This window comes from Castanea sativa, chromosome 6, assembly GCF_040712315.1.
Source record: "Castanea sativa cultivar Marrone di Chiusa Pesio chromosome 6, ASM4071231v1".
Lineage (NCBI taxonomy): Eukaryota > Viridiplantae > Streptophyta > Magnoliopsida > Fagales > Fagaceae > Castanea > Castanea sativa.
The window spans coordinates 61,311,439-61,332,738 of record NC_134018.1 but is presented as its reverse complement, the minus strand read 5'-3'; the positions used below and the strand labels follow the sequence as shown (position 1 = coordinate 61,332,738).

General features: G+C 36.9%; 1 protein-coding gene across 2 annotated transcripts; it reads right to left on the bottom strand.

The window, feature by feature from the left end:
• Positions 1-3,691: 3,691 nt before the first annotated feature.
• On the bottom strand, positions 3,692-8,300 carry LOC142638866 (uncharacterized). 2 transcript variants are annotated; one of them, XM_075812931.1, is made up of 4 exons: positions 8,031-8,300; positions 6,162-6,325; positions 4,052-4,527; positions 3,692-3,922 (listed from the first exon to the last, which is right to left on the bottom strand). In XM_075812931.1, exons 1-4 carry the CDS (start codon positions 8,191-8,193, stop codon positions 3,883-3,885), a joined length of 843 nt encoding a protein of 280 aa, XP_075669046.1. In that variant the 5' UTR covers positions 8,194-8,300; the 3' UTR covers positions 3,692-3,882. The 2 variants fall into 2 exon arrangements, with proteins under 2 accessions (XP_075669046.1, XP_075669045.1); XM_075812930.1 differs by having other exon boundaries at positions 6,162-6,361; positions 8,031-8,297.
• Between the last annotated feature and the right edge of the window lie 13,000 nt (positions 8,301-21,300).

Here is a 21,300-nt window from a genome sequence, read left to right as displayed (position 1 = left end):
CCCCCCATTTTCAATTCTTTTTTTTTACAGTTTTTAAAACTATTCTTCCCGTCTCCAAGCTCCCTTTATTTACCAAGCAAAAAATTGAATAAATTTAATTTGAATTATTAAAAAAATAACAACAACAACAAGCATACAACAAAGCTCGTTTTTAATGGTTAAAAGCTTTAAACCCTTAAACCTCCTTCTATCAGTTTGCATTCACCAAATCTGGAGAATTGTGAAAAGAACTATTATTGTTTGATTGAGTTTGAGAGTGATAAAAAAGAAAATAGAAAAAAGATGAGATTGGGAGAGACAAAGAGAGTAATAATAAAGAAAGGAATGAAATTGAAATTGGGAGAATTGGTTTTCAAAACGACGCATCGTTGCTCTGAACAAGAAAGACTTGCACCGCCATAAATGTCCATAGCAAAACCTCTGTTCACAAAGTTAGTTATTATATTGACTTGTTAACAACCATGGACACATTAAAAATGTGTCCGTGTCGAACACTCTGCATCTTTGTTTTGTGTTGAGTCTTGGGAGGAAAAATACATCTTTTATATGTATATATTAAGAGAATTTAGAAAGTTAGTTATGCCTTCAAAAAATATTAAAAGTACCCATAATCTAATTAGATAATCTTTATATTTAGAAAATCAAAAATATGGTTAAAATTGTAATTCAAAAAAAATTCAAAAACAAAAAAACTACCAGATACATTTTTTTCCTAAAAATTAGCACACTCTTTAAACGCACGTTTAATTTATTTTAAATCTAGTAGTTTACTCATTTTCAAATTCTAAATTTTAGTTTCTTAAAAATTCATTCTTGTGTAATCTCACTAACAATAGATAAATTCAAATTGAAAAATTATATTAAACTCAAATGGAATGGAAAAGAATGAAAAGATTAATTTTAGAATATTCTTTTTTTCCCTTTTTTGGGAGTTTTAATGGAGGGAATTGAAAGTCAATTCCCTTGTTTGGGAGTTTAAGTGGGAGGGAATGGAATGGAATGAATAGGAGGGAACACTCATTCATCTCTATTTCCTTAAAACCTCAAATTTTCATTTCCCCGAAATTAAGAGGAATAGGAGAGAATGAAATTAGATTTAATGAATTTTTTTACTAAAACTCTCAAAATACCCCTATATTATCAACCCTTTATTTTAGAATAGGGGTCAATAGTAATACTGTCATAAAATGATTCCATTCCATTCCATTCCCTCTATGTTACTCCCAAACAAGATTACTTACATTCCATTCATTTTCATTCCTTTCTATTCCTTTTATTTTAAAACATCCAATCAAGTTTACTTAATTCCATTCCATTCTTTTCCCTTGCTTAAATCCATTCTATTCCATTCCATTTTTTTTCATTCTCTTATGATCAGTTCATTCCATTTCATTCATTTATGAACTCCCAAACGAAACCTAAATCTATTAGCAAATGATACAATTTAAACATTCCTTTCTATATTAAGTTTTTTTTTTTTTTTGAAAATATTCTTGAGATGCATCATAATGGATTTAATTGTTTAATGAGTATTATTCTTTTTTTAAAAAAATTAAACAGCTTAATTTGCACACAAAAAAAAATCTGGATAGGAGAATTGGTGACTCATTTTGACAAAGTAAGATACTAAATTGACAAAAACTAAATGTTAAGGACTAATACTAATTGGCAATGGAAGTAAAAGTCAAGAGACTCAAAAGAATTTTATCATTTATTTTTTAAAAAAATTTAAAAGCAGTCATATGATTTTATCATTTACCAAAAGATTCTTGAGTTTGTGGAGTACAAGCTAAAGGAAGTGATTTCAAGGGAACCTACTCTACTTGTTTTGGTGGTTGGTGTTTCTAACATTGGCAAGTTGCCTTAATTAATTCAATCCATCAAATTGCATTGTCTTGCTTTCCTTGTAAGGAGAAATTATTAGGTCTATTAGAAGGACTGCTAATATTGTCTTCCCTGACCTCTCAACCAATAAAATGCTGTCATTTATGCAAATGTGATATCATTAGGTAATTTTTATCTTTTATTTCTTGTGTTGATTAGGAAGCTTACAGATATATTTACGTAAATGAAATCATCTCATTGGTCAGGGAGGATCACATCAGCAATCCTTCCAATGTAAATAATAATTTCTCCCTTGTAAGCTATTACTAATTTACTATGTATTTGCCAGATTATGTTTGAAAATCATTATTGTCCTTAATGGAACTATGGTGAAGCTTCTTAAATTATTGAACAATAACAGCTTTAGTTATCTCTCATAGTGCAGGAGAAGACGAAGCAAGCTACAGTCTGCCCAGTACCCGGTGATACTCAAGATATTGCTGGATTATCTAGCCTGGATACAAGGGCAGGAGAATCTGCATCTTGTGGTTTATATACCTTAGAAAGTAAAAAGGAACTGAATTTCTAACTTCATGTTTTTTTTTTCTTTCATTTTTTTTTCATACTTGTTAGCATTCAATAATTAAGACCTGGTATTTGAGATTGGACCCCCATATTGTGGGTTTGGTTGTGAATTGTTTGATTGGCCATTATCACTTAACGCATAGTTGGTGTTGTTGCTTTTATGAGAAGCAAACTGATTGCAAGGAAGTTATTTCTGATTTGTGGTATATTATTTTACCACAAGTAAAGTGAAGGGATTACAATGGCTTGTGTTATATTTCTGGCTTTATCGATTGATTCAACCCCCTATTTTGCTCATTGTCTTACTAATTTATTTATCCTTTTTTTTTTTTTACTTTCGATTTTCTTTTTAAGCTGGCAAGTGTCTATGGGTTTATATGAATAGGGGAATATACTATCAGGCTTAGGTATCTGGTTTAATTATCAAAATTTTGTAAGAAATAACTCAAGACATGTTTTGAAGGTCGGTCCAAATCATCAATCATTTTCCTTTTCCCTTTTCTTTTTAAAATCTTAATTTTTTATTCTATCTACTGTTTCCTTTCTCATTTGAGCTAAAAGCCTAAAACTCATTTCTAATCCATTCATTTCTAGTATTATAAATAGTATCTTAATTTCTTAAAAAATGTTTTTGCCCCTCCTAATAGTAAGGAGATTTTGGTTTCGAAACTGAATCCATAATGAAGGATTCGGTTTTACTAAAAGTACGTTTGGATGTAGATTCTTTTTTTCTTTCTTTCTTTTTTTCATTAAAAATAGGCTAAAATATAATTTTAAATTAAAAGTAGGACTTTACAAAGCTATATATATATATAGGTTAAAAAGATTAAAGAAAAATCTGTTACCAAACAGATATTTCCATATGGCTTAAACAAACTTGCATACAAGCATCCAGTGAGTGTTTGGGAAATTGTTAGTTCATTCATTTGGAGGTTGTTGGATTTTCTTGGGTAGATTGAATTTGAGGTCATTTTGAAAGACACAGGCTTTTGTACTTTTGTTGGTGATAAATTGGTAACATGGTAAAACAAGAAGTAGAATATGGTGACTTGGTCTAGAGTCAAAGCTGAGTATAGGGCTATGGCTCATACAACATGCTAAATGTTATGGCTGAATATCTTATACATGAGACCATAAACCATATCGAGGTGGACTGACACATCAATTGAGGTATGGTATGTGAAACAAGTTGTTACTTCCTTTGTTAAGTCTTGGGATCAATTATGAGATGTACTTACTAAGGAACTTAGTAAGATGGGCAAGATGGATACCTATGCTCCAGTTTGGGGAAAGTGTTATGGATATTATATATAAGGGAAAACTTGTAATCATATAGTTACTAATACACATCAAAAGAAAAACCAGCCAGTCTAGGATTGAGCTCTCACAATCTTTTCACACTCTCTCTCTCTAGCTGTCAGCACCACAATACATAGAATCAATCCTCGCCTGCCTGCTGAAAAAGATGAAATATCATCTGGTCTCTACCTTTGTCAACTTGATACTTGCAATTCTGTGGAGGAGAAAATAAACTTGCATTCTCAATATTAAATTAATTTGCACTAGTATATAAATCTCAGCAACAATTATAATTGTTTCAAAATATTTATATATCAACTTTTAAGTTTATTAATATGCATACCTTTTTCTAATCCCACAGATGCTCTCAAGAAGTTCCTGAGTTTGCTGCACCTTTGAATTTTTTGGTGTCTCTTTGCTATCTAGTACCAAGGTTGAGACCCTCAAGACGGTGACAAGTTCTGCTTCAATTTTGCTCAGCTCTTGATCTATATGTTCCAAGAATTCATCATAAGAAGATATTCCACTCAAGCCACTGATTGGGTCATTATCGTCCCAAATGCCAACACTCAAAGAAGCTTGAATATCCTCTGGCTCCTTACCAACAGGTAGGCTTTCTTCAATCTCTGAACAAAGCTGCAAATCCTGTTGGCCATCAAGTTCCAGCACATGAGGCTCAACTTCTACGTTCTCATTCAGATCTTCTTTATTTTCCTGCTTTGGTGTTATAATCCGAACAGGACTGGGTGCATTTTCATTGCCGACTTCAAAATCCAAAGCAACATTCCCAACCAGCTGACTTTCTTTCAGAGATATGGCCTGAAACCAAATTAGGCTTCTTCTGATCATATGGTTGGCTGAAAGATTTTGCTCTTGAATGAGATTGAGCAAAGATATAAAATTTGAAAATAAAATAAATCCAGTGACATGAAAAGAAACACATTTAAAATTTAATCATAAGAAGCTTTTATGCACTGATTAAAATGGTGGAGATCTTTCAGGCCATAATAAGACATATATGTAAATTATGTCAAGAATCTTATCTGGTTGAACAATCATGTACAAGAAATATACAAAACAAATTTATTTAATAAAATCCACCATTTATTTACATGAGCCCAACAACTGTCTTAAACTAATTATATTTACATGAACTTAGATTGCATAACAAGTGCTGATGCATAGTGGAATCAGTTTGGTCTAAGACATAGGGATAAGATGGATGGATTGTTGAGCTATCTAATCTCTCTTCCTCTCTAAGCTAGGGTCTTATGAAGCACTTATTTAACATAGCATGTGTGACATGGTGTCAGCAGCCAATCTCTATGCTTTTGTGATAAACCCTGTGGTAGCACTTGCTACAAGGATAGGGTTTATTTGGATAAGTAGAAATACTACAACACATGAGGCCTAGTGTGAGATAGAAACTCGAGAAAAGCTTTTGTACACTAAGGAAAATCATATCTAATTCACACTAATAACTGCTATATACTGGCTAAGTATTTTTGTAAATATCCACGAGCTCTCTCTGTCAAAACAAACATAAAAAATTCAGATTGTTCTCTCTGAAAAAGAGAAACATTTTGATGCATCCAAACTTATATAACCTTAAATTCCAGAATTTTCCTCTAATTTTTATTTAATTTGAGAAAGAGAATGGTGGACTAGTAGCATGGATGGTAAGTACAGAAAATATGATCTCACAAAGATGTCCCATTTTCCTCACTGGCACCATATTGGACACATTCTATCCCCCTCCCCTTCTCCCCCTGAACTGCAATGTAAAATTCTTTTGATAGCTCAATTTCAAAGGAAATCAGAGCATGCATGAGATAAATCAAATATTATCTTACAACTAAATTTCTCTGAAGTCTATAACAGATAATGTAATTTATTAAAACAGGAACTATGACCATTAAACATGACAAAGAGAACCTCCTTTCAAAAACCATAAACTGGGTCTAAAATTATCAAGAGCCTCCAACACTCCATATGGCAGACATCTATTTCCTAAAGCATGAAGGAGGAATGAGAAAAGACACGCACTGTATCACTTGCACACTCTATGCACAAGTTACAGTTACTTTCATGATCATTCTTGCAATATCCTATCATGCATAGCTGCCTCAAGATATAATCCCTAATCCTAATTGATCCTAGGTTCCACCTCAAATTGCTTTTCAATTAGCCTAGCTAGCTAGCGTTTTTCAGCTGGCTGTTATGTTAGTTGTAGTGCGCCTTCCCTCCTTTAGTATATTCACTGCCTGATAGGCATAACATATAACACAACTAGCAACACAATCTCACTTGCAAAGTTGGGGGAGGAATTATTATGAAAATTTGATGTGACTCAGCTTGCTACTTAAATTTTAGGTATTAAAAGGTCCATGAAGTTCCTCAGTTGAATTCAACATGAAAGTAATGCTTTTCTAATAATTAACACTTTATTCTACCTTGTTAAGCTTTGTGGAAAGCTCATCAAGCAATTCAATGCGGCTCTTTGACTTCTCCAAAGCTTGCTTAACCTTCTTCTTCTGAATAAGTAGTTCTCTTGCATCATTTTCCTTCCCAGTTTGGACACTAATAGCTGCTTGTCGTTGAATCTTCTCAGCTGCTTCTGATAATCGCAGAAGCCTCAATCTTGCACTGTTTGCTAAAAATCAATGATGACAAAGTGTTCTAAAATGATGTCACCAATTATATGCAGTATGCTTTTCAGATATTTGGCACTAAAAGCAATGGAGAATTTTTCAATTGTCAAATATCAAATATAAGCAATTAAATGGAGAAGATAAATTCTTTGATATCTAAAAAATGCCTGAAGAGCTCGCCAACAAATATAAAATAATTATAAACCATAAATTCATAATAGTAATGAAAAGAAAATTTGTCATTCAGATATCCAACATTAAGTTCCTCTTACGTCTAAATTCAGACAAGTTGAGGTTTGATTTTGCATTCAGAAAAAAAATGAAAAGCAGTAAAATTCCCTAGGGACACAATACTACAACAAACCAAGACTAGTGCTCAATATGCATCAAATAAAAATCACTGCAAAGACATCCCCCAGTCTATCATGAACACTACAATCAATCTTATTACCATATTTAAAGTTCACAACCAAAATTATTAATCACATGAATACCAAAAAAAAAACTTATATCCTTCAGTAAAAAAAAGTGGTGCAATATATGTGAAAGTGTGTATAGCATTTCGTGTACAAACGTCCAACAAAACATAGCATTATTTGGTTGGCCAGAAAATTTGGGCTAATTGTAACTGTATGATCAGAGAAGGAAATTATTATGAAATAGCATTGGATATGTAAGAATACTACATTGTGCCATAGTGAGGGAGCTGGTTGCTGGTGCAATTCTATTTAAAGTACATAGGTTGATGCCTAGGGACGATTTTGGTGTTTTTAGCATGCTAGAAAAAAAGATTTGATTATCATGAATCATGATAGTAGCAGTATTTGGAGAGCTGGACTGCCTTTATCATATGCAGATGTTCTGGCAAAACAGAAATAACCACAGTTTGAACATTGTGTAGCTCAACCTGAACTAGTTAAAGTCTATGCTCTTAATATTGCTCTATGGTTTCATGAATGCTGTGACAGCATCCAGTTCCATTCACTTTCAGAATATTCCTCTAAATTTTAGAATGTAATTTCTTGGAGGATTCTGTGTGCACCTCCTGTGTACTTTTTCTATTGTTTCTTAATAAAATCTCTATTACTTATATTTCTTTATTAAAAATCCTGAAATGTCTAAAGAAAATTTACATTTTTCTTTTATTAAAGGTCATACAGAAAACCTGCTTCTACCATTTCAAGAACTGGAGTCAATCATCCTCAAAAAAATCCATCAAAGAAATTATCCCTTTTTTTCTATAGAGGCCAAAGGTTCTGACTGATTTACCCAGCAAAAGTGTAAAAATATGCAAAATTTACAGTACAAATGTCATAACATTAAAATTCATTTTGGGTTACAAACCCATCAACCCAATTCATCATCTCTAAAAAGTCATAAGCCTATTCATGAGCAATTCATGTGGTCATAATTTCAATACTATTACTGTCTAATGAATGATTTCATATACTGTCTATATGATATACTAAGTCACTGTTCCAATTCAACTGGCCAAACAATTATCTGGGAAACACTCAATAATCAAAGAAGAGATAAACTGTGACAAAATATATCCTAAAAATGATTTTGCATAGAAAAGGCAAATGGGTATGGCTAATTATCAACAGAATTATCAAAGAGAGCAAACGGGTATGGTTAATTATTATCAAATGGGTACATGTATTATCATACCTTTGGCTGTGGTTCTTGCTGCCTCAGAGTGAAGCTGATCAAGCTGGGCACGTAGCTGCTCTGTGTTAATGTTGGAGCTTAAGCACATGGGCCTTAATAAAAATGGAGGCCTGCAAGTGCAAGGGACAGCCATGCCAATGCATACAGCTGAGTTCAATATCATAGTTATTCCTTTTTCTTCTCTCTCTTTCTTTCTCGTATCTATAAAAGGGAACAAAGGGGGGCACGAAGCCCAGCGTTTTACTTTACTTCCTATCCCCCACTGACCTGAGCAATGGTTTTACAATGTAGGACAAAGTTTGCTACAAATTCTACTTCTATATATTTTGAAAATTGATTGTATAATTTTTGTATGTTTGGGCATATTAAATTTTGTTTCAATAAAATGATATTTACTATTTCTTTTTCAAAAAAAATGTTACTTACTATTTGCTTTATAAATTTATTTTTTTGTATAATTTTATATTACAAAATTTTAAAATCTAGATATTTAATTGATAAAATAGCTATTAATTTTTTATTTTTTAAAAATATTGCAAGTATGGAAGATAAGAAAATATATATAATACAATAGTAAATATGTCAAAACTCACATCTAATAAAAAAAAAAAAACAGAGTTGTAGCCAAACTTTGTTGTGTTTGGTTTTTTTTTTTTTTTTTTTTTTTCTTTTTTCCTTTTTCTTTTTTAAGGGTACAAAAGATAGAATTTTGTTCACTTGACATGTAGTAACTTTTTAAATTTAACTCTCATTTCCAACATTGATCTTGTGAATCTTCACCAAAATTGCTATTTGTAGAATCTAATAAATTTGATGGTATACTATGAACAAATTTGTAGTAACCAGTTAGCAACCTTTTTGTGATGCATAAGAAAAACTACTATTCATGTCTCTAAGCTTTGTTTTCTGATTATTTGTTTGATCTTTCCAACATTCATCAGAAAATTTCCCAGTACATAAAAGGCATTAAGTCTCTATCAGACTAAAGAGAGGAGATAGGGACCCATTTACCTAAGCTTAGCTGGGTGATTGAAGATTCTTGGGCAATGAAATCCTATTAAATATTAGCTCTTTCAAGAAATCAAAAAGTTGATTGATACACCTAGATTCATGCACAATTCCTTTTAAGAATTGTTGGAGCTGCTGAACACACACTATTTTTGGCCATCCAAATCACAAATTCCATAATTTCCTCCGTGAAAACTTATGTACTTGAACCATGAACTGAAGATTTATGGTGAAATTTCATCTTAACATGTCATGATGAGTAATGAGAAATCTCCTCATTTCTTGAATTTTGGTCAGGGCTTTTTTGAGCTATGGCCTTATAAGCTTAACCATACCTTGGATCTTGTTTGCTAAGAGAGGAAGTGATGCTAATGTGTCAAATAGAAGAAATGAATGCTTTAGATGTTGGCAACTTGACTTCTTAGGAGCTTTGTAGATACTGTATTTTGTACCTCCTATGACTCGGGCTTTTGTTCTCCAATGATGCTGAAATTTTAAGGCCCAATGTTGGTTTAAGGTCCAATCATATTACAAATTGACTTGAGAGATGTTGAAATGAATAATATAATTTTTTATGAGCAAATAAATCTATTTTTGAAAAATAAAAAGCCAAGGAAACTCTCGGCCTACGTATGTAGGCAAGAACCTGCGTACACAAGTCTAATGCATGTGTACGCAGGCATAGACCTGCGCATGTATCTAAGGTTCCAGAAATTATGAAAGACTAGTTTTTCTACATTAATATTGAGATTTAGAATGAATTTCACATTGTCCGAGAGCTGTCCAAAACCCATATTTTCTCACTATATAAAGCCATACATGACACATTTTCAAAACACACAAAAATCCTAAAGAAAAACCTAAGATTCACTAGAAATAGTAAATCAAAGAGGGAGTTTTTCACAAAACATTCTCATGTCAATTTTATTTTGATTGGGACCTTTTTTGGTCTTAATCCTCTAGTTTTGAAGTTTACTTATCATTTTTGTTTGGTTGTAAATAGATTTGACTGAGGGAAACAGTCAAAATCAAGTTAAAGAACTTTTTGTTGTGAGAAGTATGTCCTAATCTCTCTTCTTTCTTTTTTGCTTTTTAATCTTGCTTCTTTACTTTGTTTGTGTTTAAATATGTTTGTTTAGTTTAGGTTTTGTCATTTTTCGTGTTTAAAAGCATGTTAGGTGGTTAGAAGGTTCTGTTCTGCTTTATGTGTTTCTGAGTTTCTAGGTTAGGATTCTTCAGGCGTGTCTGCGTACGCATGATTATGCATGCGTACGCAAACTCGTAGTATGTGTACGCATACAACTGGCTTGTGTATGCAAGCCTATGTATGCACACACATACTCATGCCCAGAAACCCTAATTCAGGTTTCCTGCTTCTGTCTCTTTGTTTCTTTCATATCAAATGCCCGTGCTTTGTTCCTTTTTTATACTTTCTAAGTCTCTGTTCCTCTGTTTAATTGTTTGTTTTCCATTAGGGTTTCCTTTTATTTCTTGCTTTGATGTCATGATCATGCATTCACATGTCCATCCATTGATACATAGGTGTTGAGACACAGTAAGGTAAGCGAGATAAGACATGTATTCACATGAACATGCATTGATTTGAATTTGTTTGGATGATGAACATGGATGAGGTTTGTTTGTTTGTCTTTTCCTCGATAATGAGATGTAATAACATGTTTGTTTGATTATTCCATGGTTTGTTTGCTGCCTTGGATATGATGTATGCTTGCTTGCTACCATGCCTACGTTTTACCTTGACCATGACACAATGCCATATGAGATGAGATGCTTTTGATAAGAACATGCTAGGGTTTGTGATGGTTGATATGTATGGTAGATGTATGTTAAGGTTTGGGATGAAATGTCATGTTGTATGCTTAGATATATGCCAGTGTGTGTGTGTGTGTGTTTAAGATGCAATGTTGAATATGCCTTTAATAAGATTTAGACGTAAGACACAATGAGTAGAAGCCAACCCATGGGTTGGGCGGTTTTAAGTGGCTAACACCTACCCAAGACTGTACCTAAACTCCAAACTCATACTCTGGTAGCAGGATCAAGTCATTCCACGTAAGGGCATTATATTCATGGTTCTTGGACCATAAAACTAGGTGGCGACTCATTTTCTCTGCCCCAATCCATTTGGCCAAGGCGTACTCCCCAAAAACCACACATGACACCCACAAGTTTACACCCTGACGTTTTAGAATTTGGGAGTGTAAAATCTCTACAATCCTAAACGTTAGGGGGTAAAATCCAAATACCCTCAATTTTCAGGGAGTAAAATCTAAATTCTGAAACTTCAAAATGTAAAATCCAAATACCCCCAAACTTTAGGGGTGTAGTTTGCAACTTAGCTAGGTTTAATTATATAGTAGATCAAGTAGGAAGAAAACTCTAATCACACAGTAGGCTAATGGGCTGAAAATTCGAATCTGCATAATAGCAGTTCAATAGGTCGAAACTATTAATTCCTAAATAGCTTGAAACAATCAAATTCATGTTCTGGCACACTGAAAACCAGAACCTTGAGCATCTATCTTGGCATTCCTATAGACTCTAAAGACTATAACAAGACAAGTTTTTGTTCATATGTTTGTCAGCACAAATCTAAATATTTAAAACCTAACAAATTTTTTTTTACAGCTTGTATGAAAAAGCAGCATACATTATCTTTAACCCTTTATTGCCTTTGTTTAGGTGCAAGAAATACCCCAAAGCATGCCATTATTCAGGAATCTGAAGAAATTGAACATGATTGTCCATTACTTGAGTTGTGGCTCAAAGAAGGATGAACTGTTGTGGGTTTTATCTATTCTCAAGGCTACTCCTGTTTTGCAGAGAAGTAGAAACTTGAACTTACGGATGGTATTGAAATTTTATATGATAGGTAGCCTGTTTCTTATTGATGTATTTTCTCTTCAATAATAATTTTATAAGCTAAAGTGCGCATGGATTATATATACCGTTGTACCACTGTACTATCATTATATGTTCACTTATATTGTTATAAAAAAAAAAAATTATATGTTCACTTATATATTCCTTAAAAAAGTGTGTGTGTGTGTGTGTGTGTATATATATGTATGTTCACTTATATTAAAAATATAAAAATAAAAGTTGATGTAGCTAATAAGTTTTTTGGAATAAAATTGTAGTAGGCCCTCATAGTGCAAGCAATATATTATATTAATATTGCTCCATTAGTTACTATGAGGAGTCTTTTGGCTGAATATTGCAAAAGACTCTACTATGAGAGCTCCAAAGGTTAATGTCATGTATCATTTTTTTTTTCTTATAAATTTTTATTTTATTTTAATAGATATGATGGAAATTCAACTTATGATAGTTGTATCATAATGATTGATCTTTATCATTAGTTAAAAACACCAATTAGTTGTTGGTGTAGAAGGAGTTTTAATCTAAAATCTCTTATTCGACAACGAAAAACTTACTAGTTAAGATAATTGGAACTCACAATTTTATATATTGTTAATAAAGATTAATTTTTGTGTCCCCTCCTAGGTTGGAAATCATTGTGCATATATCCTCCTTGGAGTTATGTGTAATTATATAATACTATGGGAGTATAACAAATACATACTCTTTCCTCTCATTTAATGTGGGTTATATACTTATATTGATTATATTCATAGTAAGACTCACTTTTCATATAAGAGAAAGGAATACACATTTATCGTACTCACTGAGTATTTCATAATTTTCTTAAGCCTTATCCAATAATGTAATTATGCCAAGTTATATGTACATGGAAGTTGTGTGGTAAACAATATTGCATTAGGCTTTTCTTTAAACAACATGGTCAATACTTAGTTTATTCTATTTTTTGCAATAGTATTCTTGCATTGAAGTAATATGCAAACTATTAATTTTTTTTCATATGCATTTTTTTTAGAGATATTACAATATGTTGTTAATCCCACAGTTCAAATATTTTACCTCCTAAACCTCGAAGCAATTTGTTCATATGCATCTTGTACATCTTCCCATTGCTAGAATTCTGGTATATTGTCTTGGTTGTTGGTATGGGGGCAAGACTTCTATTAGAATCAACCAGAGATACCGAGTTTTCTTGATTTTTCACATGATCAATTGGAACAAATTGAGATACATGGGTTTATGGGTAATTGGTATGAAGTCGATCAAGTTTGCAATTTATATGCTCCAAAGCTTAACAAAACTCGAGCTAATGGTTATCAACCCATCTAGGAGATCTTTCCACAATGGAACATGGTCCAATTATGTAGATACTTCTTGGAAAGGAAGACAAAGGCAATTGTCCAAAGCAATATTGAAAAAGTGAATACAAGTGCTCAACTCAAAATCTTATAAAGTTATAACTTATAAGGTGTTACAATTTAAACATATTAGCAAATAGCAAGGCACCCTTGCTTCATAGATTTTATTTTTTTTTTTTGTCTTTTTTAGAAAAAAAAAAAAAAAAAAAAGCGTTTTCCTTAAAGATGAATGTTGAAAGATTGGGTTCAATAACTTAAACCATACTATTATCTTTACATATATGAATAACATATGTAATTTTATTGTACTAAGATATATAAGATCTAGCAACACATGTACATGTCACCATTTTTCAATCAACAAACTCAACCAAAGCATAAATTCTAAATCATAAATTTTATTCAAGCCCAGTGTCATAAACACTTATTATATTAAATCATCACTACACTGAAATAAATCGCTAATACAATAAAATAATATATTGGTAATAGACACAACATCTTATCTAAAAGTTAAAAGTCATTGCAATAACTTATAATTATCAGTTGCAATAGAGGTTTTAATACCTTAATGCATTAGGAAAATTTGTTGCAGTAACTTAAAATGAAGAAACCATTGCAATGACTTTATCTAAATTATTTTTGCAACAATATTACATCAAAAATTTCAATGTGATAACTTATTGCAATGAAATTATCATTTGAATATCTTGATATTAATTATTTTACAATTTATTGAAATGACAAATATAAAGTTGCAAAGAAGATATCTGTGGGGAGTAAAAGGACCCAAGTGGGCATATGGGCCTTTGGACTGTAGCATGGAGCGCCGACCTGCTCCAGAGTTAAGAATTTGTTAACTCTGCGAATTGGCCCATACGCCGAGGGTCTGAGGATACAGCCGAGGGCGAGCTTCTCCTCGGACAGATCCAAGAGAACTCAAAGCTTCATTATGAAGGTCAAGGCACAGCTCTGGAAAGACTAATGGTTAAAGGGGGAAACCCTGAATCTTCGAGGTACATCGGTGTTAGAAAAATACCAAAAGAAAAGGTTGCCACCACCACATTAAAGACTCTGCACCTACCTCCCTGGCCACATTAATGGGGAAGTGACCCCTGAACAGTAGAACTGAAACTTCTGGTCACTATTCAAAGGTACTAAGAAAAGAAATATCTAGGGGGTCGGTAACAAAGAAAGAAATTAAGAGTTGTAACTTCTAAGAGAGAAAGAGAAATAATACAGAAGTAGCCCTTGGCTTACGTCCGAGGAGGTCTATTTGCAATTATCATTTGTTATTTACAAGTGTTTGTAACTTTTAGCCTGTTATCAAGTTCTCAGTACCTCTAACCTAGATTGGAAGCTCACACTCTACAAATTTTATTGTTTAAGGCTCATTGGGCCATGAGGATGGTGCTAAAGCCATGCAGAAGGAGATTAATCGTTTGAAGAGGAAGCTACGCCGCGCCAGACGTAGGTCTTCGCCGTCCTCATCTAATCCTTCCTCAGAGGAGGTCCGGGGAGGTAGCTACGGCTCAAGGTCATGCTCACCCCCCAGTGTAATGTCCTCTAGTGAGGAGGACGACCAGCCATCTCGCAGACGCAAGAAGCTTCCTTCTAGGGGATTAGGGAACGATGCTATGAGTCGGGCGTTGCATCAACTCTCCAAATCTCCGTTTTCACGGAGGATTGAGAAAGGGAGGCTTCCCAGGAGGTTTACCCAGCCCACCTTTACCATCTACAATGGCCGGACTGATCCGGTGGAGCACGTGAGTCACTTTAACCAGAGGATGGTGGTGCACTCTCACAACGAGACCCTGATGTGTAAAGTTTTCCCCTCTAGCTTGGGACCTGTTGCTATGAGGTGGTTCAACGGCCTTAAATCGGGGTCTATAGGTTCGTTTGGGGAGCTCACTAGAGCATTCGCTTTGCGGTTTACCCAGCCCACCTTTACCATCTACAATGGCCGGACTGATCCGGTGGAGCACGTGAGTCACTTTAACCAGAGGATGGTGGTGCACTCTCACAACAAGACCCTGATGTGTAAAGTTTTCCCCTCTAGCTTGGGACCTGTTGCTATGAGGTGGTTCAACGGCCTTAAATCGGGGTCTATAGGTTCGTTTGGGGAGCTCACTAGAGCATTCGCTTTGCGGTTCATTACGTGTAGCAGAGTACCTTGGCCATTGGGCTCGCTGCTATCCATGACCATGAGGGAAGGGGAGACGTTGAAAGCATATTCTGACCGGTACTGGGAAATGTTTAATAAAATAGATGGTGACTTTGATGAGGTGGCGCTCAATACTTTTAAGGTAGGTCTTCCTACTGATCATGACTTGAGAAAGTCTTTGACTAAAAAGCCCGTCCGCAGCGTACGTCGCCTCATGGATCGTATTGACGAGTACAAGAAAGTGGAGGAAGACCAACAGCAAGGAAAGGGTAAGGAGAAGGTTATCTCGCAGGAGAGAAGGGATTTCAGGTCTGACAGGTACCACAATAACAAGCCGAGGAGAGATTATAGTGGTCAATCCGGCTCGACAGCAACTCAGGCCGTGAACACTGTGTTCCGAGAACCAGTGCACCAATTACTGGAGAAAGTTCGTAAGGAGCCCTTCTTCAGGTGGCCTAGTAAGATGGCAGGAGACCCTGCGAAGAGGAATCAGAACCTCTTTTGTCAGTACCATCAGGACGTGGGCCACACTACCGAGAACTGTCGGACCCTTTGGAACCACTTGGAGCAACTGGTCAGTGAGGGAAAACTAAAGCAATACTTGTGTCAACCTGGTGGACAAGGCAGCCAATCTGGCTCGAACAATCAGAAGAATAATCCATCTCGGCCGGCATTGGGAACAATTAACGTTATTTTCGCTGCACCTGGCAGGACTAGCTCAGGTCCCACTAGGGTGATGGCAGTTTCCCATTCTCAGGCCGAGGAGGCAGGCTGCAGTCCAAAGAGGTTGAAGGTGACTTTACCCGTCTTGGGATTTTCGGAGGAGGATAAGGTTGGTACTATCCAACCCCATGACGATGCTCTTGTAGTTACTCTTAGGATAGGGAGTTATGATGTGAAGAGAGTGATGATTGATCAGGGCAGCGATGCAAATATCATGTACCCTGATTTATTTAAGGGGTTAAGGTTGAAGCTAGAAAATCTCACTCCTTATGACTCGCCACTCATAAGCTTCGAAGGAAGAGCCGTTGTGGCGAAGGGACAAATTCGTTTGCCCATTCAATCCGGCTCAGAAACGGTTGAGGTGGATTTCATTGTGGTCGACGCGTACTCCCCATATACAGCCATCCTCGCCAGGCCATGGCTACACGCTCTGGGAGCCGTCTCCTCTACCTTACATGTTAAAGTTAAGTTCCCCTCTGGGGAATACGTTGAGGAAATCCTCAGCAGCCAATCGGTGGCCAGGCAATGCATATCGGCCGCAGTGCTTCATCAGACAGAAGCCGAGTCATTAGCTTTGCCCATCCAAGAGTCATAGCAATTAATAGCTCCGGATGCACCTGGAGCGGTGACAGGAGAGGAGGCTGTTTGTGAGGAGTTAGAGAAGTTTTTGATAGCAGATGACCCAGAGAGGTTCTTCCAAGTTGGCATACGTTTGCCACACCAGGAGAAAATGGGGTTGTTGGAATTTCTGAAGGACACTATTAATGTTTTTGCGTGGGACCCTTATGAGGCTTCAGGCGTAGATCCGAGCTTCATTTGTCATCGTTTAAACGTCAACCCTGCCATTGTTCCGAGAAGGCAGCCACCTCGGCGTTCTTCCAAAGAACATTCCGAGGCTGTGAAGGAAGAGGTGCTCAAACTCAAGAGGGCTGGGACTATTAAAGAAATTTTCTACCCCGAATGGTTGGCGCATACGGTTGTGGTTAAAAAGAAGAATGGAACGTGGAGAGCGTGTGTGGACTTCACAAATTTGAACAAGGCCTACCCCAAGGATTCGTTCCCAATGCCGCGTATTGATCAACTGGTGGATGCCACTGTCGGACATCCTCGAATGAGTTTTTTGGATGCCTTCCAGGGTTACCATCAGATTCCATTAGCATTGGATGATCAGAAGAAGACTGCTTTCATTACTCCAACAGGAAACTACCACTATAAGGTCATGTCATTTGGATTGAAGAATGCTGGGGCTACCTACCAAAGAATGATGACCAGAATGTTTGAACAGCAACTAGGGAAGACCATTGAGGTGTATGTAGATGATATGGTGGTGAAGAGCAAAACAATACCTTCACACGTCAAAGATCTGGCCTACACCTTCCAGGTGCTAAGAAAGTACAAGTTGCACCTTAACGCCTCAAAGTGCTCTTTTGGCGTGGGATCTGGAAAGTTCCTGGGGTATATGATTACTCACAGAGGCATAGAGGTGAACCCAGTGCAGGTCAAGGCTATTCAGGATTTGCAGCCGCCTCGGAACCCAAAAGAGATCTAGAAATTGACCTGAATGATTGCTGCATTGAATAGGTTTATCTCTCGGTCAGCTGACCGATGCCGTCCTTTCTTCCAATTGTTGAATAAGTGGAAAGGGTTTCAATGGACCGAGGACTGCGTGTTAGCTTTCCAACAGCTTAAGCAATATCTTTCTCGGCCACCCATTTTGTCTCGCCTCGAGGCGGACGAGGTCTTGTTTGCTTATCTAGCAGTGGCTGTCCATGCGGTCAGCCTGGTCCTTATAAAGAATGAAAGCGAGGTGCAAAGACCGGTCTATTACGTTAGTAAGTCTTTGAATGAGGTCGAGATGCGCTATCTACTCTTAGAGAAAGCACTTCTGGCTATAGTTCATACCATGCACAAGCTTCCTCATTATTTTCAGTCTCACACTGTGGTGGTTCTGACCCAATTGCCTCTCAAGGCGGTGTTACGCAGCGCCGATTACTCTGGTAGGGTGGCAAAGTGGGGAACCATTTTAGGAGCTTTTGACGTTAAATACAGGCCTCGCACCTCGGTGAAAGGGCAAGTCCTCGCTGACTTGGTGGCAGAGTTTACCGAACCATTACTAGAAGAAACTCTGAAAGAGGCGCGCATGGATGAAAAATCAGTTGGTGTGATCACAGCTGCAGTACCTCCGACTTGGAAAGTGTATGTGGATGGGACAGCTAATCAGAAAGGGTCTGGTGTTGGACTTGTCCTAATGTCCCCTGAAGGGATTGTCTTCGAAAAATCTTTGAGATTGGCGTTCTCGGCTACTAATAATGAGGCCGAGTATGAAGCAGTCTTGGTGGGCATGGAGATGGTACATAGGATGGGTGGAAAGGAAATCCAGATGTTCTCGGACTCTCAGTTAGTGGTCGGCCAAGTCACGGGGACTATGGAGGCTAGAGACCCAAGAATGCAGGAATATTTGGCCCAGGTTAAGCGTCAGCAAGCTGAATTTGACTCCTTCGTCTTAGCTCACATCTCTAGGAGTGGAAACACCCATGCAGACTCTTTGGCCACATTGGCAACGTCTTTGGCTCAGGATTTGCCTAGGATTATCCTCGTAAAGGATTTGCTAAAGCCAACGCTTACCCCCGTCAATGCGGCTCACATCCATCTAATAAGGCCTGGACCTAGTTGGATTGACCTGGTCATATCTTTTCTTAGGAACGATATCCTTCCTGAGGACAAGTCTGAAGCAGATAAGATACGTCGAAAGGCGCTACGTTTCTAGTTGTCCGAGGACCAGAAACTGTACAAACGATCCTTCTCAGGACCGTACTTGTTGTGTGTGCACCCTGAATTAACGGAAGCACTTCTGGAGGAACTGCATGAAGGGATTTGTGGAAGCCACACTGGGAGAAGGTCTTTAGCCCATAGAGCCCTGACTCAGGGTTATTGGTGGCCCAATATGCAGAGAGAGGCTCAGGACTATGCCAGAAAATGTGATCAATGCCAGAGGTTCGCCCCTAATATTCATCAACCTGGAGGGGCTCTTAACCCTCTCTCCAGTCCTTGGCCTTTTGCGCAGTAGGGATTGGACATAGTGGGGCCATTTTCGAGAGCTGCAGGAAACAAAAGATGGCTTCTCGTGGGGACAGACTATTTCACTAAATGGGTTGAGGCCAAGCCCTTAGCAAATATCAGAGACGTTGACTCCAAGAAGTTTGTTTGGAAGAACATCATCACTAGGTTCGGAATACCACATACGCTTATATCAGACAATGGCGTTCAATTTGACAGCAAGGCTTTTAGGAAGTATTGCGGTGATATGGGCATCATAAATAGATACTCCACCCCAGCTTATCCTTAGGAAAATGGGCAAGCCGAGGCCGTGAACAAGGTCATAGTCAGTGGGCTGAAGAAAAGGTTGGACGATGCGAAGGGCAGATAGGTAGAAGAGCTCCCACATGTTCTGTGGACGTATCGGACTACACCGCGCAGGTCCACGGGAGAAACGCCATTCTCTATGACTTATGGAGCCGAGGCGGTGATACCTCTGGAATCTGGTTTTCCCACCTTGAAGACGAGTTCTTTTAGCCTAGAGAATAACGACGGCCTCCTAGGGAAAGGCCTTGATTTACTTGAGGAACGACGCGAGGCAGCTATAGTCCAAATGGCTTATTATCAATAGAAGCTTAAACAGGGATATGACGCCCACGTGAAGCTAAGGCCGCTCGCACCTGGGGATCTTGTACTGAGAAAAGTTGTGGGCACTTCTAAGAACCCAGCTTAGGGTAAGTTAGGACCAAACTGGGAAGGCCCCTATCGCATTATTTCCGTAGCGGGCATAGGGTCATATCGGCTACCCGACCTAAATGAAAGAATTGTACCACGCCTATGGAATGTAAATAACCTTCGAAGGTATTATTATTAATAAAATGTGCTTTTGTTAGTTAGTAGTTCAAATTATAAATACTTCAGGGGTTTGCAGTTACTATTATTAAGTGTCAAACAGAGATTTGGTTAAGTATGGTCCTCGGACCACAAACCTGGTGGAAATTGATATCTTGTCATTTGTTAAACAGAACCTTAGTTATGCCAGGTCCTCGGACTTCCTGCTTTGGGGAAATTAACATTTAAAGTTACTATTCTTAAGAATCAAATAGAAACTTGGTTAAGTGTAGTCCTCGGACCACAAACCTGGTAGAAATTGATATCTTGTCATTTGTTAAACAGAACCTTAGTTATGCAGGGTCCTCGGACCTCCTGCTTTGGGGAAATTAACATTTGAAGTTACTATTCTTAAGAATCAAACAGAAACTTGGTTAAGTGTAGTCCTCGGACCACAAACTTGGTGGAAATTGATATCTTGTCATTTGTTAAACAGAACCTTAGTTATGTCGGGTCCTCGAACCTCCTACTTAGGGGAAATTAACAGTTGAAGTTACTATTCTTAATATCTTGTCACTGTTCTTATTCTTATCACCCGTTTTGTGGAAATCAGTATCTTACCATTCATTAATTTGGATCTCACGTTCCACATCTTTAAGTGTTAAACAAATTTTTGTAAGAAATGGTCTTCGGACCTTATATCCTACTGAAAGCAATACGTCAAATTACAAAGGTTTAACCATCATGTGATTTGTCTAACTACGACATTGTTTAATATCTAAACTAAGTTATGTGGCTATTTTGAAGTCATAGTTGTTTGTATGGTGGAGTTAGACTTATTTATTCTGTTTTCCCTTTAACTATTTGTTAGTGAAAACTTTTATGGCAAGCACAAAAAGAATAAGGAAAAACAAAGACAACATGAATGAAAGTTGAATAAAAATGTTCTTCATTAATTATACACAAAAAAGGGGAGTACAGAAAGTTCTTATACTAGGCCCTAAACTAGGGAAGGGGGGGTCTTGGAGGGAGCTGCTACCAGCCTCAGTGCTCTTCAGTTCCAGCTCAAAGGTGGACAAGGCTTGTTTCCCTTTGTCTGTTGAAGGAATGAGGGGCTCCACGTTTTGAATCTGCTCCTTCTCGGCACCACCACACTCGTCCTTCTCTTTATGGGAACCTTCAGGTTCTGTAGGATCAGGAACAAGTTCTTGCACCACAGGAGGAAGGGCAGGAGAGGCAGCAACAG